The sequence below is a fragment of the Cladophialophora carrionii genome (genome assembly GCF_000365165.1).
Source record: "Cladophialophora carrionii CBS 160.54 unplaced genomic scaffold supercont1.1, whole genome shotgun sequence".
Taxonomy (NCBI): Eukaryota; Fungi; Ascomycota; class Eurotiomycetes; order Chaetothyriales; family Herpotrichiellaceae; genus Cladophialophora; species Cladophialophora carrionii.
This window is the reverse complement of record NW_008481816.1, coordinates 1,075,692-1,101,382: the sequence shown is the minus strand read 5'-3', so window position 1 is coordinate 1,101,382 and position 25,691 is coordinate 1,075,692. Positions and strand designations below refer to the sequence as shown.

The 25,691-nt window shown below is 53.8% G+C and overlaps 6 protein-coding genes across 6 annotated transcripts; 2 read left to right on the top strand and 4 right to left on the bottom strand.

The window, feature by feature from the left end:
• Window positions 1–61: 61 nt before the first annotated feature.
• On the bottom strand, window positions 62–9,820 carry G647_00398 (uncharacterized protein; the record flags this gene model as incomplete). Its single annotated transcript, XM_008723801.1, has 2 exons — window positions 62–9,707; window positions 9,762–9,820. 2 exons carry the CDS (start codon window positions 9,818–9,820, stop codon window positions 62–64), a joined length of 9,705 nt encoding a protein of 3,234 aa, XP_008722023.1.
• A 457-nt stretch (window positions 9,821–10,277) lies between these two features.
• On the top strand, window positions 10,278–12,276 carry G647_00397 (uncharacterized protein; the record flags this gene model as incomplete). The annotated part of the gene is made up of 3 exons (XM_008723800.1): window positions 10,278–10,378; window positions 10,433–11,612; window positions 11,668–12,276. The coding sequence occupies 3 exons, from the start codon at window positions 10,278–10,280 to the stop codon at window positions 12,274–12,276; spliced, it is 1,890 nt and encodes a 629-aa protein (XP_008722022.1).
• Window positions 12,277–13,145: 869 nt separating this feature from the next.
• G647_00396 (elongation factor 2) lies at window positions 13,146–16,047 on the top strand (the record flags this gene model as incomplete). Its single annotated transcript, XM_008723799.1, has 7 exons — window positions 13,146–13,154; window positions 13,211–13,234; window positions 13,334–13,382; window positions 13,436–13,514; window positions 13,566–13,680; window positions 13,736–15,980; window positions 16,037–16,047. 7 exons carry the CDS (start codon window positions 13,146–13,148, stop codon window positions 16,045–16,047), a joined length of 2,532 nt encoding a protein of 843 aa, XP_008722021.1.
• Window positions 16,048–17,640: 1,593 nt separating this feature from the next.
• G647_00395 (uncharacterized protein) lies at window positions 17,641–20,961 on the bottom strand (the record flags this gene model as incomplete). The annotated part of the gene is made up of 2 exons (XM_008723798.1): window positions 17,641–20,522; window positions 20,577–20,961. The coding sequence occupies 2 exons, from the start codon at window positions 20,959–20,961 to the stop codon at window positions 17,641–17,643; spliced, it is 3,267 nt and encodes a 1,088-aa protein (XP_008722020.1).
• Window positions 20,962–21,349: 388 nt separating this feature from the next.
• G647_00394 (uncharacterized protein) lies at window positions 21,350–22,510 on the bottom strand (the record flags this gene model as incomplete). The annotated part of the gene is made up of 1 exon (XM_008723797.1): window positions 21,350–22,510. The coding sequence occupies one exon, from the start codon at window positions 22,508–22,510 to the stop codon at window positions 21,350–21,352; it is 1,161 nt and encodes a 386-aa protein (XP_008722019.1).
• A 316-nt stretch (window positions 22,511–22,826) lies between these two features.
• Window positions 22,827–25,472, bottom strand: G647_00393 (uncharacterized protein; the record flags this gene model as incomplete). The annotated part of the gene is made up of 1 exon (XM_008723796.1): window positions 22,827–25,472. One exon carries the CDS (start codon window positions 25,470–25,472, stop codon window positions 22,827–22,829), a length of 2,646 nt encoding a protein of 881 aa, XP_008722018.1.
• Between the last annotated feature and the right edge of the window lie 219 nt (window positions 25,473–25,691).

Here is a 25,691-nt window from a genome sequence, read left to right as displayed (position 1 = left end):
CGCTATGCTAGAAGAGAAAAAAAAGCACTTCCTAACTCGCTATGGTAAAAAGAAGACTTTCCTAACTGGCACCCAAAATCCTCGTATAAGCATCCTCCACCTCTCTCGCGACCTCCAACAGCGAGACAATGGCAATGCTGTGCGTCGCCTCCGGCAATTTATCCCTGTGCAGTCCGATCCACTCCAACGGGGGTGTCGCCTCGCCCATATCTCTCAGTTGCGGCGTGTCAATGATTGGGGGCTGGAGCGCGACATACGTGAACTTGCTCTGAGGCACGTTGACCACGGCCGTGATTTTCTCGCCTCCAGTGCCACCTGCGTCGCTGCCGCCGGCCGAAGACGAAGCCGCCGGGGGCTCGGCGGTGACTTTGATAGCTGAGGGTGGCAGCGGTTTGCCGAGCCGTTGAGCGAGGGCGCGCGAATGAGTCTGCCACATGCCGCGGATGAAGGAAATGCGGGCGTAGTTCCAGCCAACGTCGACTTTGCCTTCAAACGTGCTGCGGAAGGTATATTCAATCACGTTCGAATCTGCGACTTGCCACGTCTGCATCGAGGAGACGAGGCGAGGCACTTTCACGATCGTGCCGCCCCGGGAGCTGGTGGCGCGGTCGACAACGTCTGGCACCGAGACTTCGCTGAGGGCTTTGGTGGTGGCTCGGTTGACATTGGAGAGAGCGACCCGGAGCTGGCCAAGGCTCATGCCTAAGCAGCTGTGCGTTTTGCCCTCTGTGGTGGCAACGGCAAAGCGAGCTTGGACGTCAGTGGCTTCGACTTTGAGGATCTGGTTGTCGAAGAACGTGTTCGGGAAGACACCGGCGTCCAAGCCCCCAAGAGTGACGATCACATCCGTATGCAGGGTGAACGTTCCCTTCTTGTTCGGTCCGTCCTCCTTTTGCTGCCGAGCAGGAACGGCCGCAGTCCAACTGTTGGACGGGAACATTGATTTCCTCCGCAGGAACTTATCCAAATCTCGGAGTGAAGTCTTGTATGCTTCCTGTTTCTCTTGGACCAGTCTCTCGAATGCCTGCACGAGAGCGAGACCTTGGGCTGCCGTGCCGGTGGTGCAGAACACCTGAACCTTGCCTCCGTTGACGATGCCGACCAGCCGGTCGCTCTCGTGCTTGTGCCCTTGCCGGACATTGTACATGAGGAAGTCGAAGAATGAAATGTCCGCAACGGCGAATGGTTGATAATCGAAAGCTGCCTTGACACGGAAATGCTCGAAACCGATCGATGCTTGGACCAACGGAGCACGAGCCTTGGCTGCTGCGTCTTCAGGCCAGTGAATGGACGTTCGGAGGCGCATGTTCTCCAGCTCAACAAAGCCACTCATACGGCCGGTGCTATCGATACCGACTCTGTCAAATCCAATGCACAGGTTCTGCTCAGAGTCACTGTTCTTCCTCGAAGAGGCCCAGAGTTTGGAGACTGTGAAGACGGATTTGCCGAGACCCTGTCCCAGATCAACCACGAGTTGCAGCTCCTGCACAGACACTATGGCGTGCCATGGCAGCGTACCCTTCCCAGAGAGCTCCTGATAGCGCTGCATCGCATATGCCTGTTGATCGAGCGGAGAGGCGGCAGCTGTCGAGGGTTTTGCTCGACCTCGTAGCTCTGGAGGATACCAGATCTCCCGGAACAGAAGGAAGTCCTGTAGCTGTTTTGCATTGATGTCCGTCTTCATTGGGCTGATGTTGAGGATCGCGGAAATGCCTGTTGTGGCACTTACATGTCTGCTATTCATCAGTGACATGACGATAGAATCAACCTCGAAGCTTGCGGTCGATTCTCGAGAGTACACATGCTGGACTGAAGCTTCGAGTTTGTTGAATGTCGTGAGAATGGCAAAGAAACGCTCCTGATCAGGGGCCGACACGGTATTGACCCTAACAAAGATGTCGGCAAATTTGGCAGTGGCTGCCACTCTTGCAATGGGTTGACAGCTCAGGCTGAACTCCTGCGGTTGGATGTATAGGCCTGCATTCAACTTGCAGCGGCCGAAGATGGCATCCGGATTCGAGTTGCTAAGGGCCGCGTCTGACAAGTAGCTGCGTGACTCTGTCGGTGCAGGCGAACCGGCATTGTTCACCTGATCGTCACCTAGAATTTCCTTGACGCTGGCTGATATCTCTAAGATCAAAGGTACAACCGTGGGATATAGTGTGTTCGAGGAGGCTGCAACCCTTACTTCAGTGCTGAGCGACGGATCTCCTTTGTTGTCGTCTTTGTATTCGACTTTCAGGGCAACGCCAGGAGCCTGAAGTACTGCGGAAGAAACATCTTCCCCTTGGACTGCTTGACCATATCGGCCAGCACGAGAGCGTTTGGGACCTTTCAGAAATCCGAAAGCTGAACTTTTGTTTTCAGCTTCAGCGCGAGGACTGATATGAACGACGGCACCAGCGAAATCCGCATCGACCAGGAGCGAAGCCAGGCGTTTTCCACCTAGAAGATCAATTGGCGCAGCCTGAGGAGTCGCTGGGCCTGTCTCGTAGATTGCTCTGGCATTACGCAACTCTCCGCTGGCGTTACCGAACGACTTTTGCAGGGCGTGGCCAGGAATAATGAAGTCGGATGCCAGTCGAAGATCGAGAGCTTTGCCTTTCGCCTGGAATGCAATTCTTCGCTCATGCTTTGTTGAGAGATAGCCAGTGCCGAAGACCACCTCTGGCAGTAGCGCAGAGTTAGCCGTGCGAGTAATAGGACTCCCCTCCTGGGACTTGGGAACCATCTGCAGTTGCGTATCCGAGATTGCAAGACGAGCAGTGCCTTCCTGCCGTGTCTTCAGGTCAACTTTGCGTATAGAAAACACCAGATCTTCCGTCTCGTGGCTAGATGAGAGCCGAGAGCCACTGGTTAAATTCCAGCGCAACATAATATTTCCGAGGTCAAGGGCGTAGGTCGAGTCATACAATACAGTGGAAGAGCCGTCGATACTCTGGCCAGCATCACTGCCCGTCTCGGACAGCTGTTCCTTCGGCTTCAGGCGGTCTGTCAGACCGGCGGTCGTCAACCTCCGGATGTGTTGAATATTACCTTCACGGTCGGCCAGTTTCATCGATTTGATGCGGTCCTGCAGGAAGGCAATGATATCGACGGCTAGCGTTGCGGTCTCCTCGTATAGCTCAACGATCAACCCGTCACTGCAGGCTCTGTAGACCTGGACTTTACCCGCATTTCCAAGAGTCTCTGTTTTGCCTGAGGCCTTCATGCCCACAGAGAACGTCCCGAAACTTTCTCGAGCATGACTCGTACTGCGATAAAGACCTAGACCGAGGCTTTGAGTACTGAGGGTGAATTGTGGGCGCTCCTGGATTGAGGCTGGGTTGTCCATCTCGTTGTGCATGAATAAGGTCGTGCCTCGAAGCTTAAGTTCCATATCTGCCCGGTAGTCCTGGTCCTCTCGGATTGAGGGAGCGCTGAAGTGAATCTTGATACCTGCAAGTGTGCCATGTATCGCGTAGCGAAGTAGCAGAGCTGCGTCTTCTTTCTTTACCTTGCTGGGCTGCGATCTCGTTCCTAGCGCGCGATCAGCTGAGCTTTGAATCTGCTGGATGGCATGTTTGGCATCGGGTATCAACTGGACGACGCCAGGTTGGTTCAATGCATCGAAGCAAGCCCGTACTCCGGATGCCTCGAGATTGATTTGCTCCACAGTCATACGAGCCCGTATGGATATCAAAGAAGCCGCCGGTACCACAGAAATATGACCATTGATCGGTGGCATCGTCAGAAGAGGCAAGTTATCCATAGAACTGCCCTGGGATACCTCGAACAAGTGCTCATGCTCCTTGATGTCAAGATTGATATCGAGGCCCCCATCTCGACGAGGAATAATGCTTGTTCTTGCTGCGTTCCCTGTAATTGCGTACTGCAGTGATGGAAGGATGGCAAAATTCAACCGGTAGTCGTCCAAAAACATGGCAACTCGAAGGTCAACGTTCAAGTCCAGGCTTGGTTGATTAGTCAAAGTCACCTTTTCATGATCATTTTGGCTCTTTGGAATTTCATCGACAAGGCGAATGATCGTAGCAACTTCGTCCCGAACGATTGAGTCCGCGACCAGAAGCACCTTCACAAGTTCTTCTTTCATTTGAAACCTGAGTCTGTTCGAAGCGGCGCAGACCTGCACAATCATCTTCTGTTTCGCAGACTGACTCTGCCCTTGTGGCCAGATTGAGCCGTACAGCTTTGGCATGCGGATGCGCCACAACATCAAAGTACGCGTCGGGCCTCTGAATTTGGCCATTGCAGTGTTTGCAGCGATAGTAAAGGAGGAGACTGTTGGCCCAGAGCTGCCTTCGGAGAAAGAAAACGCACTTCGAAAGCTTTCAGCCGCCCACTTGAGTTTGAGGTTGATGGTGGTGAGGTGGATGGACGCTGCATCAGTTCCTACCACGACAGTAAAGTGGTTTCTTGTCGCACTCAAAGGCTCTTTACTATGTGCAACGAGCGCATCGTTTCTGGGAGGTCTTTGAGCGGGAGGGTTGACCAGCTCGATCAACTGACGAGCCAGTTCCACAAGTGCCCAGTTGAGGTGAAGCGATGTGTCTGCAGTGTACGCTTGAAGGATGACCCTCTGCCCGTTGCCGTCAATACCAGAGGCTTGTCCTCGCCGCAAGATGATGTTGAAGTCGAGACCTAGGACGGCAAAATCGCTCTGCCGCGGACCTGGATCCAAGATGACTTCTAGCTTCCCAACTATAATCTCGGAATGTACAACGAGACTATTGAGTGAAGCTTCAGGTGTTCGCCTCCCGGGGGTTTCGAATAAGGTGATCATGATCGGCACCTTATCACGGGCGTGGTCCCATCCTCGCCACTGTTCGAATGAAGACAGCACTTGACGCTTGTCCAGGTCTTTCAACTCAAGATCTGGGCAGCCACATTTCTCGACAAACTCTCTGCCCTTGTCTTTCTCTATGGTAGCAAAGATGTGCCTGAGACGAGAAATGATCTTCCACGAGTCGCTCAGGCGAACGTGCTTGTCAGCGCTTCGCAGCACGTAGGATGGCCTGGTCAGAAATACGGGATCTGCGATCGCACTGCCTGCTTGAGTCAAATGGGAGATCAGATGTCTTGACTTGAAGCTTTGATCGAGGCCGTCGAAGGCACCGATGATATGATCGACCATGGCCACAGTCCTTTGAATCAGAGCCGCCATGCTGTTCAGCTGTTCCGCCCACAACACGACGTCGAAATTGCTTAACTGCAGTTTTGAATTGACTTCTTCTTTCATAGAGAACCAAAATCCCACTCTTGCAAGCGACACAGCCGCATGAGCAGACGGTCGTCCAGAGGCCAAAGCATCATCTCTGACAGAGACTGAGAGGTTCTGAATAGATCCATACGCGAGCTGGTTATGAGGGCTAGTAATCCCTGGTCGGGCGGTTTTGGGATGCAAAAGGCGGTACATCATCTGTGAGCCTGTGAGCTTCACATCGTACTGATCATTCGATGAAGGGAAACCACCGTCTTTCGTCAGAGTGTTGACCAACTTGATATGTGCAAACGGCACTTGTACAGCGAAGTCCATAACGTGGCCCTGATCGTCATGCTTGTGAGTCTCGAGTATACGCTTCATTACTGTAATCTGCATCTTGTCCAGCTGGTCGATAGGATGGTCGGCAATGAGTTCCCTAATTGTCTGTCCTATCGAGAGAAACAGTGCTGGGGAACAAAATCCGGTCAGGCCATTTTGCACCATGGCGATAACACCGTTGTGCGGCGTGCCCTCGAACTCGTCGCTTTTGGTCTCAGGATCCTCGCTATCCTGCGCCGTTAAGGACGCAAAATCACTCCGTCGTGGATCTGGCAACTGTGGCATGTGTGTTTTTTCGGGTTGGACGTCCAGCAGTGTGAAATGAGGTGGCGTCCATGGACTGGAGAAAGTAACCAGTGCTTGGTGGGTGTCTCCATCTCGGCCATGTAGACGATCGAGAGAATGTCTCTCGTTTGCGGCGGACCGTTCGGAAGGAGGGTGCAAAGTACTTGGGTCCGGGTGTGATGGGCGCTGTACATACGACTCGCCAGAGTTCCTAAGCGAAGGGACTGATATAAAGGAGCTCTTGCGGTTGGAGCGCTTGCGGCCAAATCTATCCACCGGGTCAGGAAAACTTGTATTCGCTGGTGTACCCACAGGTTCCGGCATTGCAGGTACTGGCATAGCAGGGAGATCGCGGGCCCATTCAGGTATCTTGTGGTTGGGGGGATATTGCTTTCGGGTGTCTAATAACCAGTTGGCTCGGTGAGTCCGTTGATCGTGATAGCGGATATGCTGTTGCTGCAATGCTCGTGTGTGGGCCAAGTTATCCGTTTTATCCAGTGTCCCAATCCGAAGAGAGGTCTCGAAGCAAGCATAAGTCTCTACAGGGCCTGATTTGCGGTCGTGATGTCGTAGAGCGCACTTGTAGTCCACGGCCGCAACTTCGATTTTGGGTACGTTGGCCCTCAACTTTTTGGCAAAGTTGGAATTGGCCCAATCACTGAAAGAGACGTCTGTCTCCGATAGATCCACCATGTAGGCGACAGCGCCTGCAACAAGCCAGACACGGAGCCCGGCAATGTTAGCTCTGAGAAATATTACATCGTGTACAGCGGTCCTGTTGAAAGGCGGCAGTGAATTTTCATCGTCGTCCAATGTGTAAATGAAGGCCATGATAGCGTTGATCAGTGTCTGGATAAATTTCGACGTGCATTCCCCCGTCACCTCACCAACATTGATATCCCAGTGACAGGCGTAAGTCGGCTCCAACGGCGGAGCTCCGAAAAGTCGATGGCCGTAGACACCGACTCCGTCAATGAACAGCTGACAATTCGTGATGTCGCTGCACGGCTGATTGTCCTTCAGTGAGCTTGACTCAATCGAAGCCTCGAGTGGACTTGAGCTGACTTGCAGGTCCATGTAGTAGTTAGTGAAACGCATATCTGCCTCCACGAGCAGGATATCCACCCGAAGGTTTTCACGGCGCGAGTAAATGTTGGCCGGCATCAACACGGCTGCACTGTCGGCACGGACTGTCAGGATAACGTCGAGGTCATTATCCTTCTTGATGCCCGGTCGCGGTCCTTGCGGTTCATTTCCAGCCAACATGTCTTGATACTCCTCGAGTGTTCTGAAGTGAAGATCCTCCCCAAAGTAGTTCTCCTTGACATTCATGAAGTAGCGGATAAGATAACCGTGCAAAAAGAACTTTGGGGCATAGCCCGTAATAGTCATGAATAGGGAGTCCGTTAGTTTTGGAGATACATTTGGGTAGTAGTTGTACGAGCCTTCCAAGTTCAGCTGCTTCAGAGTCATCATGGTCGTATCCTCTGCCAAAGTATTGAGCGTGTTCCAGACAGGAGTGATGAGTTCCAAGGACGCGTTGTGACCCTCTCCAATGAACTGAACAGAGCTCTGACGGGGCGAAAAGTACTGTATGGGTATGTCCACATCTCCGGCGAGCGTTTGAAACCCCAGGATCAAAAACGCATTTTCCTCGAGATCGTTCGGACTGTCAATGATATTGTAGTCATTTGCATTCAGGAAAAGCTTCAGTTCTGGGAACGTGAGATGAAGCCGGTAAATAAAAGGCACAAATGTCATGTAGTCAGGTTTTTGTCCAGCCGTGAAGTCGCTCACGAGGTCCGTCAGCATGATCATGTGGTCCCTCAGGATGAACATCTCCATAGCATTGCTCTCGACATCAAAGGTCCAGGTATGGAGACCGTTCCACATCAGAGGGTTCGACAGATCGCAGGAAACTTTTTGCGACGGGCAACGCCAGAGAAGAGCGTGGTTAACACTGGAAGTTGCCTTTGTGTTCTTGAGGTCAAGATGCAGATGATTAATGTAGCCTTCAGCTCGTGGCAACATGTCCATATCATATCGCACAGTCGAGTCTTGTCCCGCAGAGACAGTCAGCCAGCCGAATGGGCGAACATCTGGTCCGAGTTTCGTTTTCGTCGAGCGGCGGAATCGAAAATGCCTCTTCTCACGTTGCTTTCGTGCTGCAGCTGCTTCGCGGACAGCATGTGCTCGATTTCTCCATTGCCAGTCCTTTGATCGTTCTCTCGTCGGCACGCGAAGACTGACTTCATCCTCGAGATGGACACGTATTGTCATCGTTGTATACTGCCGAGCTTCTCCCGTTTTGACCCGAGCAGCTGGTGTCATGGTTCGGTAGGGGTTCGGGAAGAACGCTGTCTGTATTTCAAGGCGGAGACGGTCTGCCCAAGGCCCATAATTGACGAAGCCTCCCTTGACGATCAGATCCATACCGTAGGCTGGAGGCTTGGACATGTTGATGTCGTCAATATTTGTTTGCGCTGCTGATTCGGCGTGTTCCTCCATTACCTTCCCAGGCATGTCCCAGAAGAATCTGAAGTGAACTCCAGGACAGTCTAGAATTTGGGAGAATCTTGCATAGTCAATGTGTGACCAGCCTTCGTGGTCGTCGCGCTCATCCTCGTCCATGTACCTACCCAGACCATGCCATGATCGGTTGTCGTCTTGAAATTCCTCGTAAGCATATTGCTTCCTGTCATAGTCTTCTTGCGAAGCGGTAGTACGTAACGAGCCTCGTGAGCTGCCTGGAAGGAGACGCCTGATGCTGTGGAACGTTTTAACCACGCGCCGTCGTACGCCGAGGTCGACGTGCCACCAGCGCGGCCGATGCCTGAGGGACTCAGCGGCCAATATGATCCTCTCAGCAGCCACAAATTGAGACCTACGGAAGTCAGGGTTGGGCCTCATCTCGACCTTTGGTTTCTCGATTTCAAAATCGAAGACTTGACGGAAATAGTCTGAGGGCCGAGCGGCAGCTGCATCAATATGGCCTTTGGCAGACGCGAAGGTCGTCACGACCAGCGCTCGAGTGGTCTCGTTCCCAAGGGAAATTGCGCCCTTCGAGCATTCGACCGCAACTGGAAGGACACGCAGGATCCAACCGTAGAAGGACGGGACATCTGCGGTTGGCACATCTACCCCAGAGGCCACACTCGTGAAAGTATCGGCACGGACAATGGGCACCGGGAACTCGCCGAGTGGTGACTGCTGCTCGTTCTTTTCGCCAAGCGGACTGTCAGCGGAGTCGTCGCTAGTGGCTGCATCTTTAGAGTGAGGCCTTGTTGCGTCCTTGCGATGGTGCAGCTTGGGTGGTTTGTGCTCGTGATGGTGGCCAGCAGTTTGAGAGTCTGAGCTGCCATGCTTGAGCTCGTGGATCAACACATCCTGCACAATGGACTCGTAGACAGGTGTACGGTTGTAGACAAACCACTCTAGGCCCGCGATGAAGACCGAGATGCGAGCGTCTGCGGTGTCTTTCTTTCTCACTCGCCCCGACTCAGGATCCGTTAACGGTGGTTCTGACTCGTCTGACCTGTCCACGGTTGAGGCCTTCTTCTCGGTCTGTGTTGGATTTTGCTCATGTTCATCCGGATCGCTCAGATCGACTTGCCGCGAGGACGACTGCCAATACCTCCAGGTGATGTAGCCACTCTGAATCAAGACCGTCTCGTTCTCCGCATGATACCGAACGCCCTTGAAGAAGACCCGACCGGCCAGAAAGGACAACTGGAGCGCCTGGATATCAATCCATGCTCTGTATTTGTGCCACGTCCAAGCCCTGATGCCGTAGGACACGAGAGTTGCGAACACTCGATTGAAGTAGAACAGGAAGAAGAGCGTCAGGCAGGAAGCTGTCGCAAGCTCCACGAACCACGTCCTAGCGAGAGTCAGTACATGAGCGTCGTGCCAGCCGTGCCTCCTGGAGGCTTACCAGTTGAACGAAGTATTCCTTGATATAGGCTCGCCGACCAGGGCACTATTATCCGACATGGTGCACGCGCCGGCCTCCGCATGACAAGTCACTCATGGCTGCCACTTGCGATGGAGTAGCATTTCTGTATCCTTCTGCGACGGCAGCAGGGAGGGAGCGCGTCTGCCCAGGAAATTGAGCAATGAGGAACGCAACAGGACAGCGTCGGGATGCGCAGCTGCTATGAGTGGTGGGAGCACATGCGCGATGTACACGGGACAATGATGAATGTTCGCTCAGAACAGAATTTCCCCGCAGAAACGCCGTTGAGAGAGATCATCTGCCATTCTCTTGATCGTGTTGCATGACTCTATGTCTTGACCCTATGCACATGTCACCAAGCTGAAGAGCAGTTCCACATACCCTCATGGGCGTCACTCTTGGTCGAGCTTCTCGAGGTCAAAATGGCCATACCCGTCACCAGCTCTAGGTAGCAGAACAGCCGTCAGTTCGCCTCCATTGCTGCCTCGAGGCACCATGGACGCAATGTCGAGTGGTGGCACGGGCAACAAGCTCACAAAAGTCATAATCATCTTGACTGGGGTCGCGTCGCTGGTAGCCACCTTGATCTCGGTGTTGTATGTGCCTGTCCTCATATTGCGCAGGCGCGTTCACTGCTAACCGCGTACCAGGTCGATATGGCTTCAATCCAAGAACTACCGGAAGCCTTTGCTGCAGCGATATGTTATCCGAATTCTACTCATGGTGCCCATCTACTCGGCGGCGTCATGGGCTTCGATCATCTCCCTCAAAGCCGCCTTCTACCTCGATCCTCTGCGCGACATCTACGAGGCGTTCACAATCTACACCTTCGTCCAACTCCTCATCAACTTCCTCGGAGGCGAGCGTTCGCTCATTATCATGACGCATGGGAGACCTCCCGTCTCCCACCCGTGGCCCATAAGTCTGTGGTGCCCCAAGATGGACATATCCGACCCTCATACCTTCCTGCTGATCAAACGGGGGATTTTACAATATGCCTGGCTGAAGCCTATCCTCGGTGCCGCCACCATCATACTGAAATCCACCAACACATACAAAGAAGGCTACATTTCGGTGGACTCGGGCTACTTCTGGACAGGGCTTCTTTACAACGTCAGTGTGACCGTGAGCTTGTACTTCCTGGCCATGTTTTGGGTTTGTATGCACAATGACCTCAAGCCTTTCCGACCGATGCCAAAGTTCTTGTGCATCAAACTCATCATCTTTGCATCCTACTGGCAAGGCTTCTTCCTCTCCATTCTGCAGTTCCTCGGCGCCATTCCCAACGACGTTCCGGGCTACACGCCCGACAACCTGGCTGCAGCGATACAGGATGCCTTGATTTGCTTCGAGATGCCCATCTTCGCCATCTCGCATTGGTACGCATTCTCGTGGCATGACTACGCTGATGTAACCATTTCAGCCGCTCGTCTCCCGGTCAGGTATGCGCTGAGGGATGCATTTGGCCCTCGGGATTTGATCGAAGACACGAAAGAGACATTCAGGGGCAAGCATTATGATTACAGAAGCTTCGATTCTGGTGACAACGTCATTGCTCATGAGGAATCTCACTCTCGCGTGGCTCGGATGATGGATGGCATGAGGTATGAGAGAGGTGGTAAGGGCAAATACTGGATCGCAAAGCCACAAGATCCGAGCAGTCGAACCCCCTTACTGGGTAAAGACGCTGCGTCGAGGGCTCCAGCACCCGAATCCCGAGGCAAGGCGCATGACTACCGCGCGACCGAGCCCGATATCGAGATAGGCATTGACGCAGAGGACGAGAGGTTGTATACCAATGCGCGAGCTTTGGAGTTCGGCGATTGGAACGTAAGTTGTCTCTGTCCCCAGTAGTCGACAAGTGCCTTGCTGATAGTCTGTGCAGTATCCCGTCATAACAGCACACGAAGCACGGCGTGAGGACTGGATGCGGCGCAATCCCGAGATACTGACCACAGCAACAAACCGCAATCTACTTCAGCCTACCCGCGATCATAAAAACAGGCGTCGCAGTGAGTTACAAGAGCACATTCGAAAAGGCAAAAACCGAAGCACCTCGCCATCTGAGGGCTCCTCTCAACAGGGTGCAATCGAAGCGAAACTAAAACGACAGCAAGAGCGGTCGCCTTCGGCCTCGGGTAAATCGGATCGGAGCCAGCTGGTGGACCTGGTCGTCGAAGATACAGAAGCAGAAGAAGCAGAGATCGTGCGAGCACGCAAAGAAGGCAGCGATGCCTGGAACCGCGGACCACAGCGACACTTTGTTCGTACGTACAGTATTGATGAGGAAGCCCCAGAGGGCGAGGATATCCGCGAAGGTTACGACCCCAGCAAGGTGCCATCAAGGCCGCCAGCTCCAGAGAGGGCAGTGAGCGATGATGAGAGCAACATACTGGATGAAGGAGACCGAGGTCGGCCACTGAACCAGAATGGCACGGAACGCGGAGAAGGACAGTATGCTAGCTTGATTGAGGAAGACAATGTGTGGAAGTGACGCCGGAAGCCTTGCTGTCAGTCTGCAACGCACACAGCCGGGGCAGGGGAGCTGCTTCGTGGTTAGTGTCAGGCGTGCTCTTCTCGACTGTTGAATACAGCCTGTTTTTGGGACATTTGGGCAATGAGAGCGTTCAAGCGAGTATATTTACAACCATCGGCATTAAAAATTGTTCTTTCCCCTCATCAAGAGGTCCATGGTCCTACTACATTTCAGCACACAATATGTACAAAATGTAAGGATCTCGGGACCGATGTCCACTCCTGGGCACCTTCGACAGACGTGACTAACACTTTGACGAATTGCCTTCTTCAACTCTCGCCGATGCGAGAACAGATTCGCCAGCGAATCCCCTCGATGAGTCACAAATTTCGCAGTGCTTTCATAAGACAATTGTCGAACATGTAGGAGTCAGAGTCACTTATCTCCTTGTAGTCGGAGTCACTTATCGGTCACTTGAGTGTAGCCACCTTGTACATAGTCAGTCACACCTTGGTCACTTCACCTTTAACTCCGGGCAGCCTCCGGGCCGGGTCAGTGATACCGCCACCAGTTCGATGGCTGCAAATAAGCCATTGGTGGGGTTAATGCGCAGTCGAGCGATGCTTGGCAGTGGCCCGCACTGCTGAATTATCAACCACCAGGATTTTCAGAGCCCCTCCTTCACCTCTCCCTTTCGAGTACTTCACCGTCAACGCGCGGCTTCGTACAGCTGCACATATCATCGGTTCCCTCATCGCATTCAGCGCAGGTGACGCCAAGTGCTCCAGCAGATTGAGCGAGCCCTCAACTGTGCCCCAATTCCTCGTCAGCTCAAGAGAGCGCCCAATCCGCCGTTCTAAGGCCCTTCAACACCCAACACCGTCAAGATGGTCAACGTAAGTCTAGATACCAAGAACGACATCAGAAATGGTAACAACTAACACATCGATAGTTCACCGTCGACGAGATCCGCGCTGTAAGTCGCCATCTGTCCCTGATGGAGGCCCTCCCACTATCAGACGGGACGATCGTGAGACCATGCCCAGCCGGCCGTGGACTAACAACGCATTTGTAGTTGATGGACAAGCCGGCGAATATCCGTAACATGTCCGTCATTGCTCACGGTCGGTGTCCAAAGCTTTGCCACACAGCTTCATGAAACTGACAAGAATCACAGTCGACCACGGAAAGTCCACCTTGACCGATTCCCTCGTCCAGCGAGCTGGTATTATTTCCGCAGCAAAAGCAGGAGAAGCGTAGGTGCACACAAGAGAGTCAGGATGAGAAGCTTAATAACATTATGTCAGTCGGTTTACGGACACGAGAAAAGACGAACAGGAGCGTGGCATCACCATCAAGTCGACTGCCATCTCTCTGTACGCTCACCTTCCCAATGAGGAAGATCTCAAGGATATCCCACAGGTACGAAAAGCCCTGTGCAGCCCCCAAACTCCTCAGCCGCTGATATAGGACGCAGAAAGTCGATGGTAACGAGTTCTTGATCAACTTGATCGATTCACCTGGCCACGTTGATTTTTCGTCTGAGGTGACAGCTGCTCTCCGAGTCACTGACGGTGCCTTGGTCGTTGTCGACACCATCGAAGGCGTGTGCGTCCAGACCGAGACCGTACTGCGACAGGCTCTTGGTGAGCGTATCAAGCCCGTTGTCATCATCAACAAAGTCGATCGCGCTCTGCTCGAATTGCAAGTCTCAAAGGAAGATCTTTACCAATCTTTCCTGCGGACAATCGAATCTGTCAATGTCATCATCTCCACCTACCTTGACAAGGCTCTCGGTGATGTTCAAGTCTGGCCCGAGAAGGGTACAGTCGCCTTCGGTTCCGGCCTCCACGGCTGGGCTTTCACCATCCGCCAATTCGCTGTCCGATATGCCAAGAAGTTCGGCGTGGACAAGGCCAAGATGATGGAGCGTCTGTGGGGTGACAGCTACTTCAACCCTAAGACCAAGAAGTGGACCAAGGTTGGGGAGCACGAGGGTCAGCGGCTCGAGCGTGCCTTCAACCAGTTCATCCTCGATCCTATCTTCAAGATCTTCGATGCCTTTACCAAGGGCAAAGTCGATCAGCTGGTCGAGCTCTGCGCCAAATTGGATATCAAGATCACCAGCGAGGAGAAGGAGTTGCCCGGCAAAGGTCTCCTCAAGGCTGCCATGAGGAAATTCCTGCCAGCCGCTGATGCACTTCTGGAAATGATGGTTATCCACCTGCCATCGCCTGTCACGGCACAAAAGTATCGCGCTGAGACTCTGTATGAGGGTCCTGCCGATGACCCGGCCTGCATTGCCATCCGCGACTGTGACCCTAAGGCCGATCTCATGCTCTACGTCTCTAAGATGGTGCCTACCTCCGATAAGGGTCGATTCTACGCCTTCGGTCGTGTCTTTGCTGGTACGGTTCGATCCGGCTTGAAGGTCCGTATCCAAGGCCCCAACTATGTTCCCGGCAAGAAGGAAGATCTCTTCGTCAAGGCCATCCAACGCACGGTCCTCATGATGGGTAGAACCGTCGAACCCATCGACGACATGCCCGCCGGCAACATCATTGGGCTCGTTGGCATTGACCAGTTCCTGCTCAAGTCTGGTACTCTCACCACGTCGGAAACTGCCCACAACTTGAAGGTCATGAAGTTCTCCGTGTCTCCTGTCGTGCGACGCTCCGTCGAAGTCAAGAATGCCAACGACTTGCCCAAGCTTGTCGAAGGTCTCAAGCGATTGTCCAAGTCAGATCCTTGTGTCCTGACTCAAATTTCGGAATCCGGCGAGCACATCGTTGCCGGTGCTGGTGAATTGCACTTGGAAATCTGCTTGAAGGATCTCGAGGAAGATCACGCCGGCGTGCCACTTAAGATCAGCGACCCCGTCGTCGCCTACCGTGAGACTGTTGGCGCAGCCTCTAGCATGACGGCTTTGTCCAAGTCCCCCAACAAGCACAACCGTCTGTACGTCATCGCCGAGCCTCTCGGTGAGGAAGTGTCCAAGGAAATCGAAGAAGGAAGAATCAATCCCCGTGACGACTTCAAGACTCGTGCCCGCATCCTTGCTGATGATCACGGCTGGGATGTCACCGACGCCCGAAAGATTTGGGCATTTGGTCCCGATACCACCGGTCCCAACTTGTTGGTTGACCAGACCAAGGCCGTTCAATATCTCAACGAAATCAAGGATTCGTTCGTGTCTGGTTTCCAATGGGCCACTCGTGAAGGTCCTATTGCCGAAGAGCCCATGCGATCGATCCGATTCAACATCATGGATGTCACTCTTCACGCGGATGCCATTCACCGTGGTGGTGGTCAGATTATCCCCACCGCTCGACGTGTGCTCTATGCCTCCACCCTGTTGGCCGAGCCTGGTCTTCTCGAGCCCGTCTACTTGGTTGAAATCCAAGTGCCTGAGCAAGCCATGGGCGGCATCTACGGTGTCCTTACCCGAAGAAGAGGTCACGTCTTCTCCGAGGAACAGCGTGTCGGTACTCCCCTGTTCACCGTCAAGGCCTATCTTCCCGTCTTGGAGTCGTTCGGTTTCAACGCCGACCTGCGTGCCGGCACCGGTGGTCAAGCCTTCCCTCAATCCGTCTTCGACCACTGGCAGATTCTTCCTGGTGGGTCGCCTCTTGATCCCAACACCATGGTTGGCAAGATTGTCACGGAAATGCGTAAGAGAAAGGGTCTCAAGGAGAACGTGCCGGGCTATGACAACTACTATGGTAAGTCCCTATGCTTCTTTCGCTGTCGTGTGCACAGATTCCTAACAAACCAACAGACAAGTTGTAAAGCGCCAGTCGTCTTGCAGAGACTGATAGATAAAACCATGACTTTACGACCCTGCATATCAAAGGTTATGGTTTCGCATGCATTTGTATGACAAGCAACGCCGAAAAGACTATGACGAGGTGCTTCAAAGCGAAGATGTCATGAGACGGGCAACTGAGTGGATGTTGAGCCTGTAGGGGATGAACACCAATGGGATGAGATGATGACGGCAAGTCATTGCAACGGTCCTGATACGCAGGGCTTTTTCGGCCCTGCTATGAGGATAGAGAAATGTCTCATCTTTTTCAAAACGCAATGCCGATAGACAAATGCTAGTCGGTAGAGAACAATCCGGGTCTTGTTGAATAGGAGTATGTCATTTCGCGCGATTCAAACCAGTGGGATAGATTGATTCTCCTGGTGTGGCACTATAAAAAATCATGAAAGGGAACCCTGATCGTCCTGTAACCTTGAGGCTCATTGTGATAGTATGTTCGCACAGTACAACGGGCTGGTGTGTGTGTGTGTGTGTGTGTGTGTGGGTGTGTGTGTGTGTGTGTGTGTGTGTGTGGGTGTGTGTGTGTGTGTGTGTGTGTGTGTGTGTGTGTGAAAATGTGCGGTTGCACACCGCATCACTCCCTCCATAATGACAACGCACTGCCCGCGTAGACTGCGTAATCCAACTGCACCAGACCACGCCAACTGGGAGAAGAACACAAGCGTATAAAGCGAGCGAGCGAGCGATGAGTGATGAATGAGAAGCGGGTCATTCCACGGGGGTAACTACCTTGAAGTCCATGCATAGGTACCTACGGGATACTTCCAACGCGAGCAGCAACTGCACCCTCTGCTAGACTTCCGAATGAATCTAACGATATAGTTGGTCCTATACCTCAGTCGCCCGCTCGGCACATCTTGATTGATTGACATCCTTACCACCAGGTAGCCCTTGTTGTAATTAGGTCCCGTGCAAGCTTGGCTTGTTGGGCGCTGGAAGTGGCGGGTTTATACCGTACATCTACTGATTAGGTACTGGGTACTGTATGTTCCGTGTGAGACTAGCTGGCTAGGTAGGTAGATAGATGACGCCGACGACGACGACGACGAGGAGGAGGATGAAGCGGGATAGAACAGGACAGGATATGATATGATAGGACAAGCCAGGACCGAACACGAGACTCTTCAAAGGCTGCGTGGCTGATCTAAGGTTGCGATTTCGCACACGCACCACTCTTGAGCGTGGCCTTGCCGCAACGAATCATCTGTCATTTCACCGGATACCGCACCACGATATCATATGTTTTTGACTGTTCTCGATGGGGCATGCTCGAGGGTTCGATAGCCCGATTACGCAGACACCAACCCGACCATGCGATGGTCCGATGTATGCAAACAGCCTGAATACTGTACAGGACAGCAGCACACAGTACGGTACCTGGGTACCCAACCAACAGCTTGACCTTTCGTCGCCGGTTTCTTCGCAAGACACGTTCAGTTCGTAACATACCCGCAACGCAAGGCAAGGCAATGCAATGCTCTTCACGGCGTATGCCGTGCTACAACACGGCATGCAATGTGGTGGTTTTCGCATTTCCGCCTCACACCCACCTTCTCCTAGGTATGACTCCGATGTGCCATTGCGCGCAACGAACGGCGACCCTGTTCTGCCTCCTTCTGCTCGGCCAGCCTGGTAGTGACGTTACGGGCTTTGAGAGTTTTCTGTTTGGGCTTCCTAGCAGCTTTGGTTGGTTGAGACTGCGTTTGCTGCTGTTGCTGCTGCTTGGTATCATAACCGTGGTACTCACCCTGACTTTGCGCACGATGGGGTGTCTCGCTCGCGGCAAAACTCTCGAGACGCTCGGTACCGTCGTCGTCGTCGTCGTCGGAAAGGTGAGTGTCCAGCTCTGTTGCATCCACATTGTTTGTGGTGATCGCTCCTTGAGGCTGACCTGCCGATTCCTGCTGCGTGGACAAAACTTCTTCTAGTGGCTTTGGCTGTCGACGTGGTTGGTCGTCTGCTGTTTCGGGTGCTGCTGCTCGACGCTTGCCATCATTGGCTGTCGATCGATTAGATGTCTTGAGATTCCGTCCCCTCATGTTTCGCGCAGGTCGTGCGTTGAGATCGTAGCAGCATTTGCGATATTTGAGACAGAATTGACATGGTCGTTCACCGTTGCAGCGCAACTTGGATTTCGTGCAATGGTGACACTTTTCAATACGGTGGCTTGCAGTCTTTTCTACTTGAGGACCCGAATCTGATGGACGCGTGGGGTTGACGTTATCCTCCTCGGCTCGCTGTGCATGTGAGAATTGAGTCGGAGGCTGAGACCCTTGCTCTACGACTTCCTCGTCCATAGCCACGACGGGGTTTTCAATAGCGTCGAGCTTGGCTGCGTGCAATTGTGCTTCCTGAGATTCTGATTGTTCTGCTTGCGTCTGGTCTCGTTCCTCACAAGGCACTGTCTCTTGGGCTTGTCCTTCAACAAGCATTCCGCCTGGGTTCTGTTGCTCGCTGGTCAGCTGTTCCTCTGCCCGCGGCACCTGCTGAGGTCGCGCCTGTTCGATGGGTAGCATCTGGCTTTGCGCCTGGACTCTGGCCGTCACTTTATCCTGAAAGCAATCACACAAAGTCAACGGCGCAGCATTTTGCGCTGCTAGAGATCCCTGCGAGTCCCCTGGCAGCGAATGTTGCAGCCGTGCCTGAATCACCCGCTGGAAAAGTGACACCTCTTGTGCTTCGGCGGGCTTTGGTTGCGTTAATGGAGCGAAAACCTGAGACAGCTTCTGCGTGTGCTGTGGCATCTCTTCTTGAGCTCGTGATGGAGACAGCTCCTGTGCATGCTGTTGAATCTCTTCTTGAGCCTGCAATGGAGACATCTCTTCTACGTGCAGCGGGACATGTGCTTGAATTTGAACCGGAGCCGCTGACGGCGCTGTAAGAGATACCAGTTCTGGCACGGAGACTGCCTTTGGGGAGTGCGCCCGTGGCACGCCTTGCTGTTGTATCTGTCCAAGATCTTCATGCTGCTCATGCTCGTGCACGACATTTTCCATAGGGAACGCATTCGAAGCTCCTGTCGATACCTCCTCACACGAACTTGCACAAATATGTACTTGAGCTTGGAATTGTGTGAAGGTTTCGAGTTGTTCTGGCTCAGGCGATTGATTGCATACCTCCTCTTGAGCCTCTTCCCGTGCCGGCGTCTGGCTTGCAGCCGGGGATATTATGTTCACGTCCCTACAGGCCTTTAGCTGAATGGGCTCCGTAGCTTGTGCTTGCGCTTGCGCCGAGTCAGTTGTCTGTGCGTTCGCTTGTACTTGGTGGTGCCCGTGTGCTCGGATCGAGTCAATCATCTCGATGTCCACGTGCTCCTGTTTGCGTCCTTGTGTTTGGATCGATCTCAATGACTGCGGTTGCGACTGCGCTTCGTTAAGGGCTTCCAACTGGCTGTGAGTGTGGACTGAATTCGGTATCCGAGCCTTCTGTTGCATGCGCTCCAGGAGCGGCGTGTGGTCAACCTCCTGTTCCTGTTGACGGGCCGACACCTCACTCTGAGTAGTCTGGTCATGTACTTGTGCCTGCATTGGACCCTGCACCTGTGGCTGTTCCTGCTCTTGAACCTGCGCCGTAGAGACAGCTGGTTGCGCCCCTACCGGCAGCATATCGGACCTCAGACCAGTGTTCTCCTTTCTGTTGCGTTCGTTGAACTCCTCCAAGCGTTCGGCCTTGCCAGTCCAAAAATCGAGGACGTGGTCGAGTTCCTTCCGGTATCTTTGGCCGACACATAACCTAGCTTGCTCCGCCACTGCTATCGTCCATTCTCTCAGGCTTTGCCGCTGCTGGAGCATGGCTACAATGCGGTGCTTTCGAGTGCGCTCCGTCTGAACTTGGATTGACGCCGTGTGCGGTATGGGATCGTGGTGGTTCATGCGGATGGTCAAGAAGGATAGCTGACGGTCAACAAGTTCTGTTCCGTCCCCGAGCTTGAAGTTGAGGTTGGGTTGCTGTCGAGTCCATTGAATTATCTGCTGGTAGAGGGTGCTGCCCATCAGCTTCCTCGCCTCAGCCTTGAGTTGTGGCCAAGTCAGGAGATTTGCATCGGGCTCACGACCAAGGCAACGTATGTAATGGCTGGTCAACGACTTTGACTCCTTCTGAACCCAGCTCTTGTGACTGTCGCAGGTACTCCGGTATAATCGATCGTTCCGCGATATCGCCTGAAGCTGACCACTCGGAATCTCGAAAAGGGTCCGGCGGATATCTGGAAGGTCAGGGAGTCGCACCATCAACTGAGCCCGTTCTGACAGATGGTGTGCTGTAGGTCGATCATGTAACTCATTCCTTCGAGGGTCATGGGACGTGTAGACACGACGACCTCCGCCCGAAACGACGCCATTGATTTGACCGGGTGGCTGGACGCGTCTCGTCAGATCCGAACCCTCTTGTCGCATCATCTCTTGATATTTCGGCAAAGCAGAGGACGGGAGCATTGGTACTGCATGAAATTGTCAGCAGCAGATCATCGATTGCCGGGAACAAGAGCACTTACAGGCAAGCTTCACATCGGAACCGAGTCGCTCGCGTATTGCGTCGCGTTCCATGTTCGCAATGACGAACTGTGTCCATTCGTACTGCGCAAGGGCGCCAGGCCAGTGCTCGACCTCGTATAGCGCATACAGCTTGGTGACGCTGAACTGTGTATCCTTCTTTCGATCCCTCGGCTGAGATTCACCGAAAAAGCATCGGCCCTTTCCTAGGCGAGCTTCCACGACTCGCATCAGTCTTTTCAATCGAGTGCGTAGGTACTTGGCCTTTGCGGCCTCTTCGGTCATGCTGTGAGGCACTCGTGGAAGTGCTGCTCGGATGACGAAGTCCGTGTATCTGAAAGTCTCTGGAGGGTCAAGGCGAAAGGCAATCCGGGATGGCAGTAGCATCGTCGCGGTCTGGGAACGCCCATTCTCGATTGGATGTGCCATAGTAGCAGAGAGCAGAAAGCTTGCACTGTTGGTTGGAGAATCGGGATCTAGGTGTTTGCTCCCGGGACGCGATGAAAGAAAGGCGTGCAAACAGGTCCGGCAGCGGTTCTAACTGCCTTGTTGTTGAATCTTTCAACCGGTGCTGGCGCGCTTCACGTTGCCACATGATATTGAATTCACCGCCCAGCAGATCAGCTGCTATCACGGCAGCAAGGATTGCTCTGCAAGTAAGATCGACGGGCCGTATGCTGCCTCCTGCGGACCCAGGAACCACTCGCGATGGCGATCTACAGGCCTTCGAGGTTGAAATGTCCTGTGCCAATCCAAGTAGTGACAGTCGACTTCTTTAGCCAAACATGAATCTCATCCAATTTGCTTTCAGTCGTCGCGCGCCATCCTCCGCCGTCCATTGTTTGATCTCGCACACCTTGAGCACGATCTCCTCCAAAAGCTTGTCCATTCTTTCCCCAGCACAATGCAAGTCACTCTCCACAAGTATTCTGTCGTCCGGAACCGCCTGGATGACACTGGTGACTTTTGCGGTGGACGTATTCGAGAAGTTGATTGCCATGGAGAAAGAGAAGTAGATGTCCGCAGGGATGGAGGGCGCGAGGAACCGCTTAAGGGCGTCTGGGGGGCCAGAGTAAGAGTGCATGCATAGACGCGGCGGAAAGGGAGATGCCGTCGACTGCTCCAGTGCCTGCGACCTCTCATCATCGAGATGAGCCTTTGCCACATCCCTGGCTTTCTTTCTCTGTGCTTTCGAAGGTTTCTCGTGCCCCTTCCAAAGAGCCTCCATGACTTCAAACACCAAGCCGTGTGCTTGGACGCTGTGGACAGATACCGGCCTACGAAGTTTTGCCGCAAGCTCGAACTGTGCCTTCAAGATGGCCTTCTGATGGTCGATGTTGACCCGATAAGGCGACAGCGGCCTCCCCTCCCGTGTCCCGGGAGTATACTCTTCCTCGGAACCTCCAGTCTTGCTCTTCATATCGCCTGTCATGGCGCTTGGTCCTTCCGGCAGACGGAAAGAACGATCCAACCCGACCTCTCCGACGAGCGCATATGGAAACTCTTTCAGCCTCTCTTCCGTCTCTTGGAGAAACTGGCGGAGAGATCGCGGACGCGGTAGAGCCTGCATAAATTGAACGTCATCCGGCTTCGGTGTCAACACATTTTCATAGTGCTGCACCTGGTCCGGTTCGACACCAGCCTCGTCCAGATCATTGTAGAGCTGATGTGAGAACCAGGGGTGCCATCCGAACGCCGGAATCACGTATCTCGAGCTATCCTCTGTAAAGTCCGCGTGTGGATCTTTGAGCAGGTATCTCTCTGCAGCTTCTCGGACGAGGTGCTGATCTTGTAGCCTCGTCGACATCACGGCAAGAACCCTAGCTTTCATGTTGGCGATGTCCTTGATGGATGCCAAGATATCGGTCGGGTGACAGTGAGCATCAAAGACGCCAATCTGCCAGATGGCATCGACACTGTGCTCGTTCCCCTCCATGTTGACACCAGAGCAGCCTCGCACACGCAATTCAGGAGTAGATGAAGCGCGACAGGGACGAAATGGCGTTTCGTGGGGATGAGAAATCCTACGCCGAATGACATCATTTACTGTCCTTTAATGGCGGACTGCGAGACTGGCAGGCCTTGGGACATTGGACACTGTCACGACGGCGACAGCAAGACGAGGGAAGATTCCGTGGACACATACAATATCTGGATATGTTGTTCAGTAGCATATGTCATTAACCTATAGCCCAAGTGCTCGCCGCCAGCGCTCCGCACGACATTGGCTATTGCGTTGCCTATCTATATAGTTACACCTCAAATCCTTGTCTGAACGCCATATCCAGGTCATTACTACACCGTGATTCTTCGAGGTCGACATCCCAGGCAGACGTCGAGCCGTCCTGGCTCTCATAACCGGAATCGGTGCTGATCGTGCTATAGCGGCGCGGTGGTTTGCCTTTGCTGCTTCTCATAACCGACACGTCAGCTGCGAATATGTGATCGTGTGGTGTAATGCCAACCTCTTCCCTACCAGCCGGCGCTGGTGTTTTGATCAGTGGCAGCCGCCAGAGAAGATGCGTTAACGCCGCTCGGGCAAGCAACTGGGTGCTGTGGATCTCGAGCGTCTTTGCCTCAAAGAATGCCCGGGCTTTATTCGGGTCCTTCTCGTGGTCCAGAATCTGCAGGGTCTCCGCGCAATGCAGACAGTTCAGGATATCCGTCCTAGCTGAGACCGGTGTGGAGGAATCGATGATGAAAGGGGGCCGGACTTCAGCTTCAAGCTGCGTACTTGGTAAGGGTGGAATCTCCATTGCTCGAGAAGCTTGCGCAAGGCATGCACGACGACCGGTGCTGCTGAGCACGGAGCTTGCAGCCAATGCCCGTGTTTCAGCTGCTGAGCCCGGTGGAGCTATTTTCAAGGCAGCATTCAAGTGTTCTTGGATGAGCTCGGAAGCAGCGGGTGTTTGCAGGGATAGATCCAGGGCCTGGGTCAATGACAGGGAAGACCTCCAGGCAGCAACTGCGTCCAGTGGGGACCGCACTGCGTGGTCTTCGACGACAACGTCCAGGAGTAGATTGGCAGAGCCTTCCGCCGTGGGCCGGTCGTACATGAGGTTATACGCTCTCTGACAGACCGTGTCTTGGAAGACCTCGTCGCACGGCATATCGAGCAGTTGTGACAAATGACGAGGCAACCGATCCGCATGATGCAGGGGCAGATTGTCCTGTGATGTTTTGGCGCGGCTCCATTGCCTGTTTGCAAAGAATTTCCCAAGGCGGTTAGCGATGCTGGATAGGCCAGTTCCGAGTGCGCCCACGTTCCACAAGAGCACCCGGCAATGCAGCGACTTGAGCATCAAGCGCAAGGGCGTCCTGGGCAGGTTTCCAGCCCCGAAGATGGTCAAGAGGAGCCTGCTCCGGCTCACTTCGGCATCACCACCGGCCAATTGAGCGTCAATAGCAATGTCCCATGCTTTGATCCGGGCCACAGCGTCGTCAGCAGTGCGGCCCGTGAGCCAAGCATAGGCCCGCGGGCCAAAGAGGTAGCCAAAACTGTACTTGAGCCACTCGGAAGTGATAGCCAACCACTCCGGGAAGAAGTTGTGGTGAGGTAGTTGCAGCTCCTGCATGCTTGTGCTCCAGGCCCGTCGTCGGACTTCGATGGGGGAGGCCGGCACAGGCGCCTGACTGGACCTGGTGGCCGATTCCTCGATGTCCGGTTTCGGCGGCGGCTTTGAGTTGAACAGATATGAGAAGACGAGGAACGCGAGGAAGGTCAGGGCGATAAACCCTTTGATCAGGGGAATGACCCCTCCAGCCTGGCAATACCGGCTGAACGTGGCCAAGTAGATCCGCGGCGACCGCAGAAAGCTCCAGCCATCGAGTATCTCCAAAGGGATGCCAAAGAGGCCCTTTTCCCGGGACTCTGTGCCCATATCTGACTCACTGAGGCCATCCATAACCATCAGAGCGGCCACCGAGCCCAATATGAGTTTGGTAGGCCATTTGCCCTTCAGCCGAGAGCGTTCTGCCGGCGTCTGATAGATATGGCCATAATGGTCTTGGGACTGGGTTTGGCGTAGACGCCTCCAGCTCTCGGGTAGGGGAATCAGCCCCTGAGCGGGTTTGGCAGGCGTATCTGACGTTGACGGCGGAGATTGAGCAGTCGACAAAGACGACGATTCTTCAATGATAACGTCACTCGTGAAGGCCGCGGCTCTCTGAGCATCATTGCCTCCCTGAGCGATGACTTTGTCGAGTGTCTCGAGCCGTTCTTTGAGTGCATTGTTTTCTTCCTCCAGCCGCTTTGTACGGAACTCGAGGTGTCGGATATACTCCACAGCCTTGGTTAAGATTGAAGCCTTGTTCAGCTTGTTACTTGGTGTAAGGCCATCCAAATCATCTTCGTCGGAATCCCCGGTGGTGTCCCGTATCTTTGATTTCTGCGCTAGACGGAGACTGGGTACGCTGTCCCTCAGCTCCGCGATCTTTTCATTGAGGTTGGCACGATATCGCTTCTCAATGATATTGTGTGGTCGCTTCTTTACCGCCGGGGTGGGAGCCTCGGAGCGGTAATCGGTCGTCGGGATATCAGTGGGAGATAACTTCCGCTTGAGCATAGGGCGCTGGCTGGGGGTATGTTCGTCTCTCAAGGTATCCCCACTCAGTCTCATCTCTAAGCTGGAGCGAGATTCGGGGGAAGCTGAGCTGTGGCGAGGGGTAAGGAGGTCGTGGGAAGGAGCGGCGGTGAGGAAGTCGGTCTTGATGTGAGCAAGGTGTGCGTCGCCGCTCACCGTCGATGATGGAGAAATCGGGAGGCGGACCAAGTTGTCTGGTTTTGCAGCGAGGTAGCCGTTGCAGGGAGTTTCGTTCGACGTGTTTGCGGCGCCATTCCAGTCCAGCCATTTGTCGAATTCGCGGCCTGCGGACTCTAAGTCCAGGGGAGCGGTCATGGTCGGCTGCGGCGGGGTTATCATTGTGCTCGTGGCGAGATTGATGCACCGCTCGAGAGAGAGGTTCACATTGTCATCTGGAGCCCTGTCTTATATTGACGCTAACTGACCTCTGCTGCTGAGATGTCTGTGGGAGGCGAAGGGAACTTCCGCAGAAGCAGAAGCAGCCGTTGAATGCGGTCGCAGGGTCACTGGCTAGCCACTTCGAGCCGGGCACAA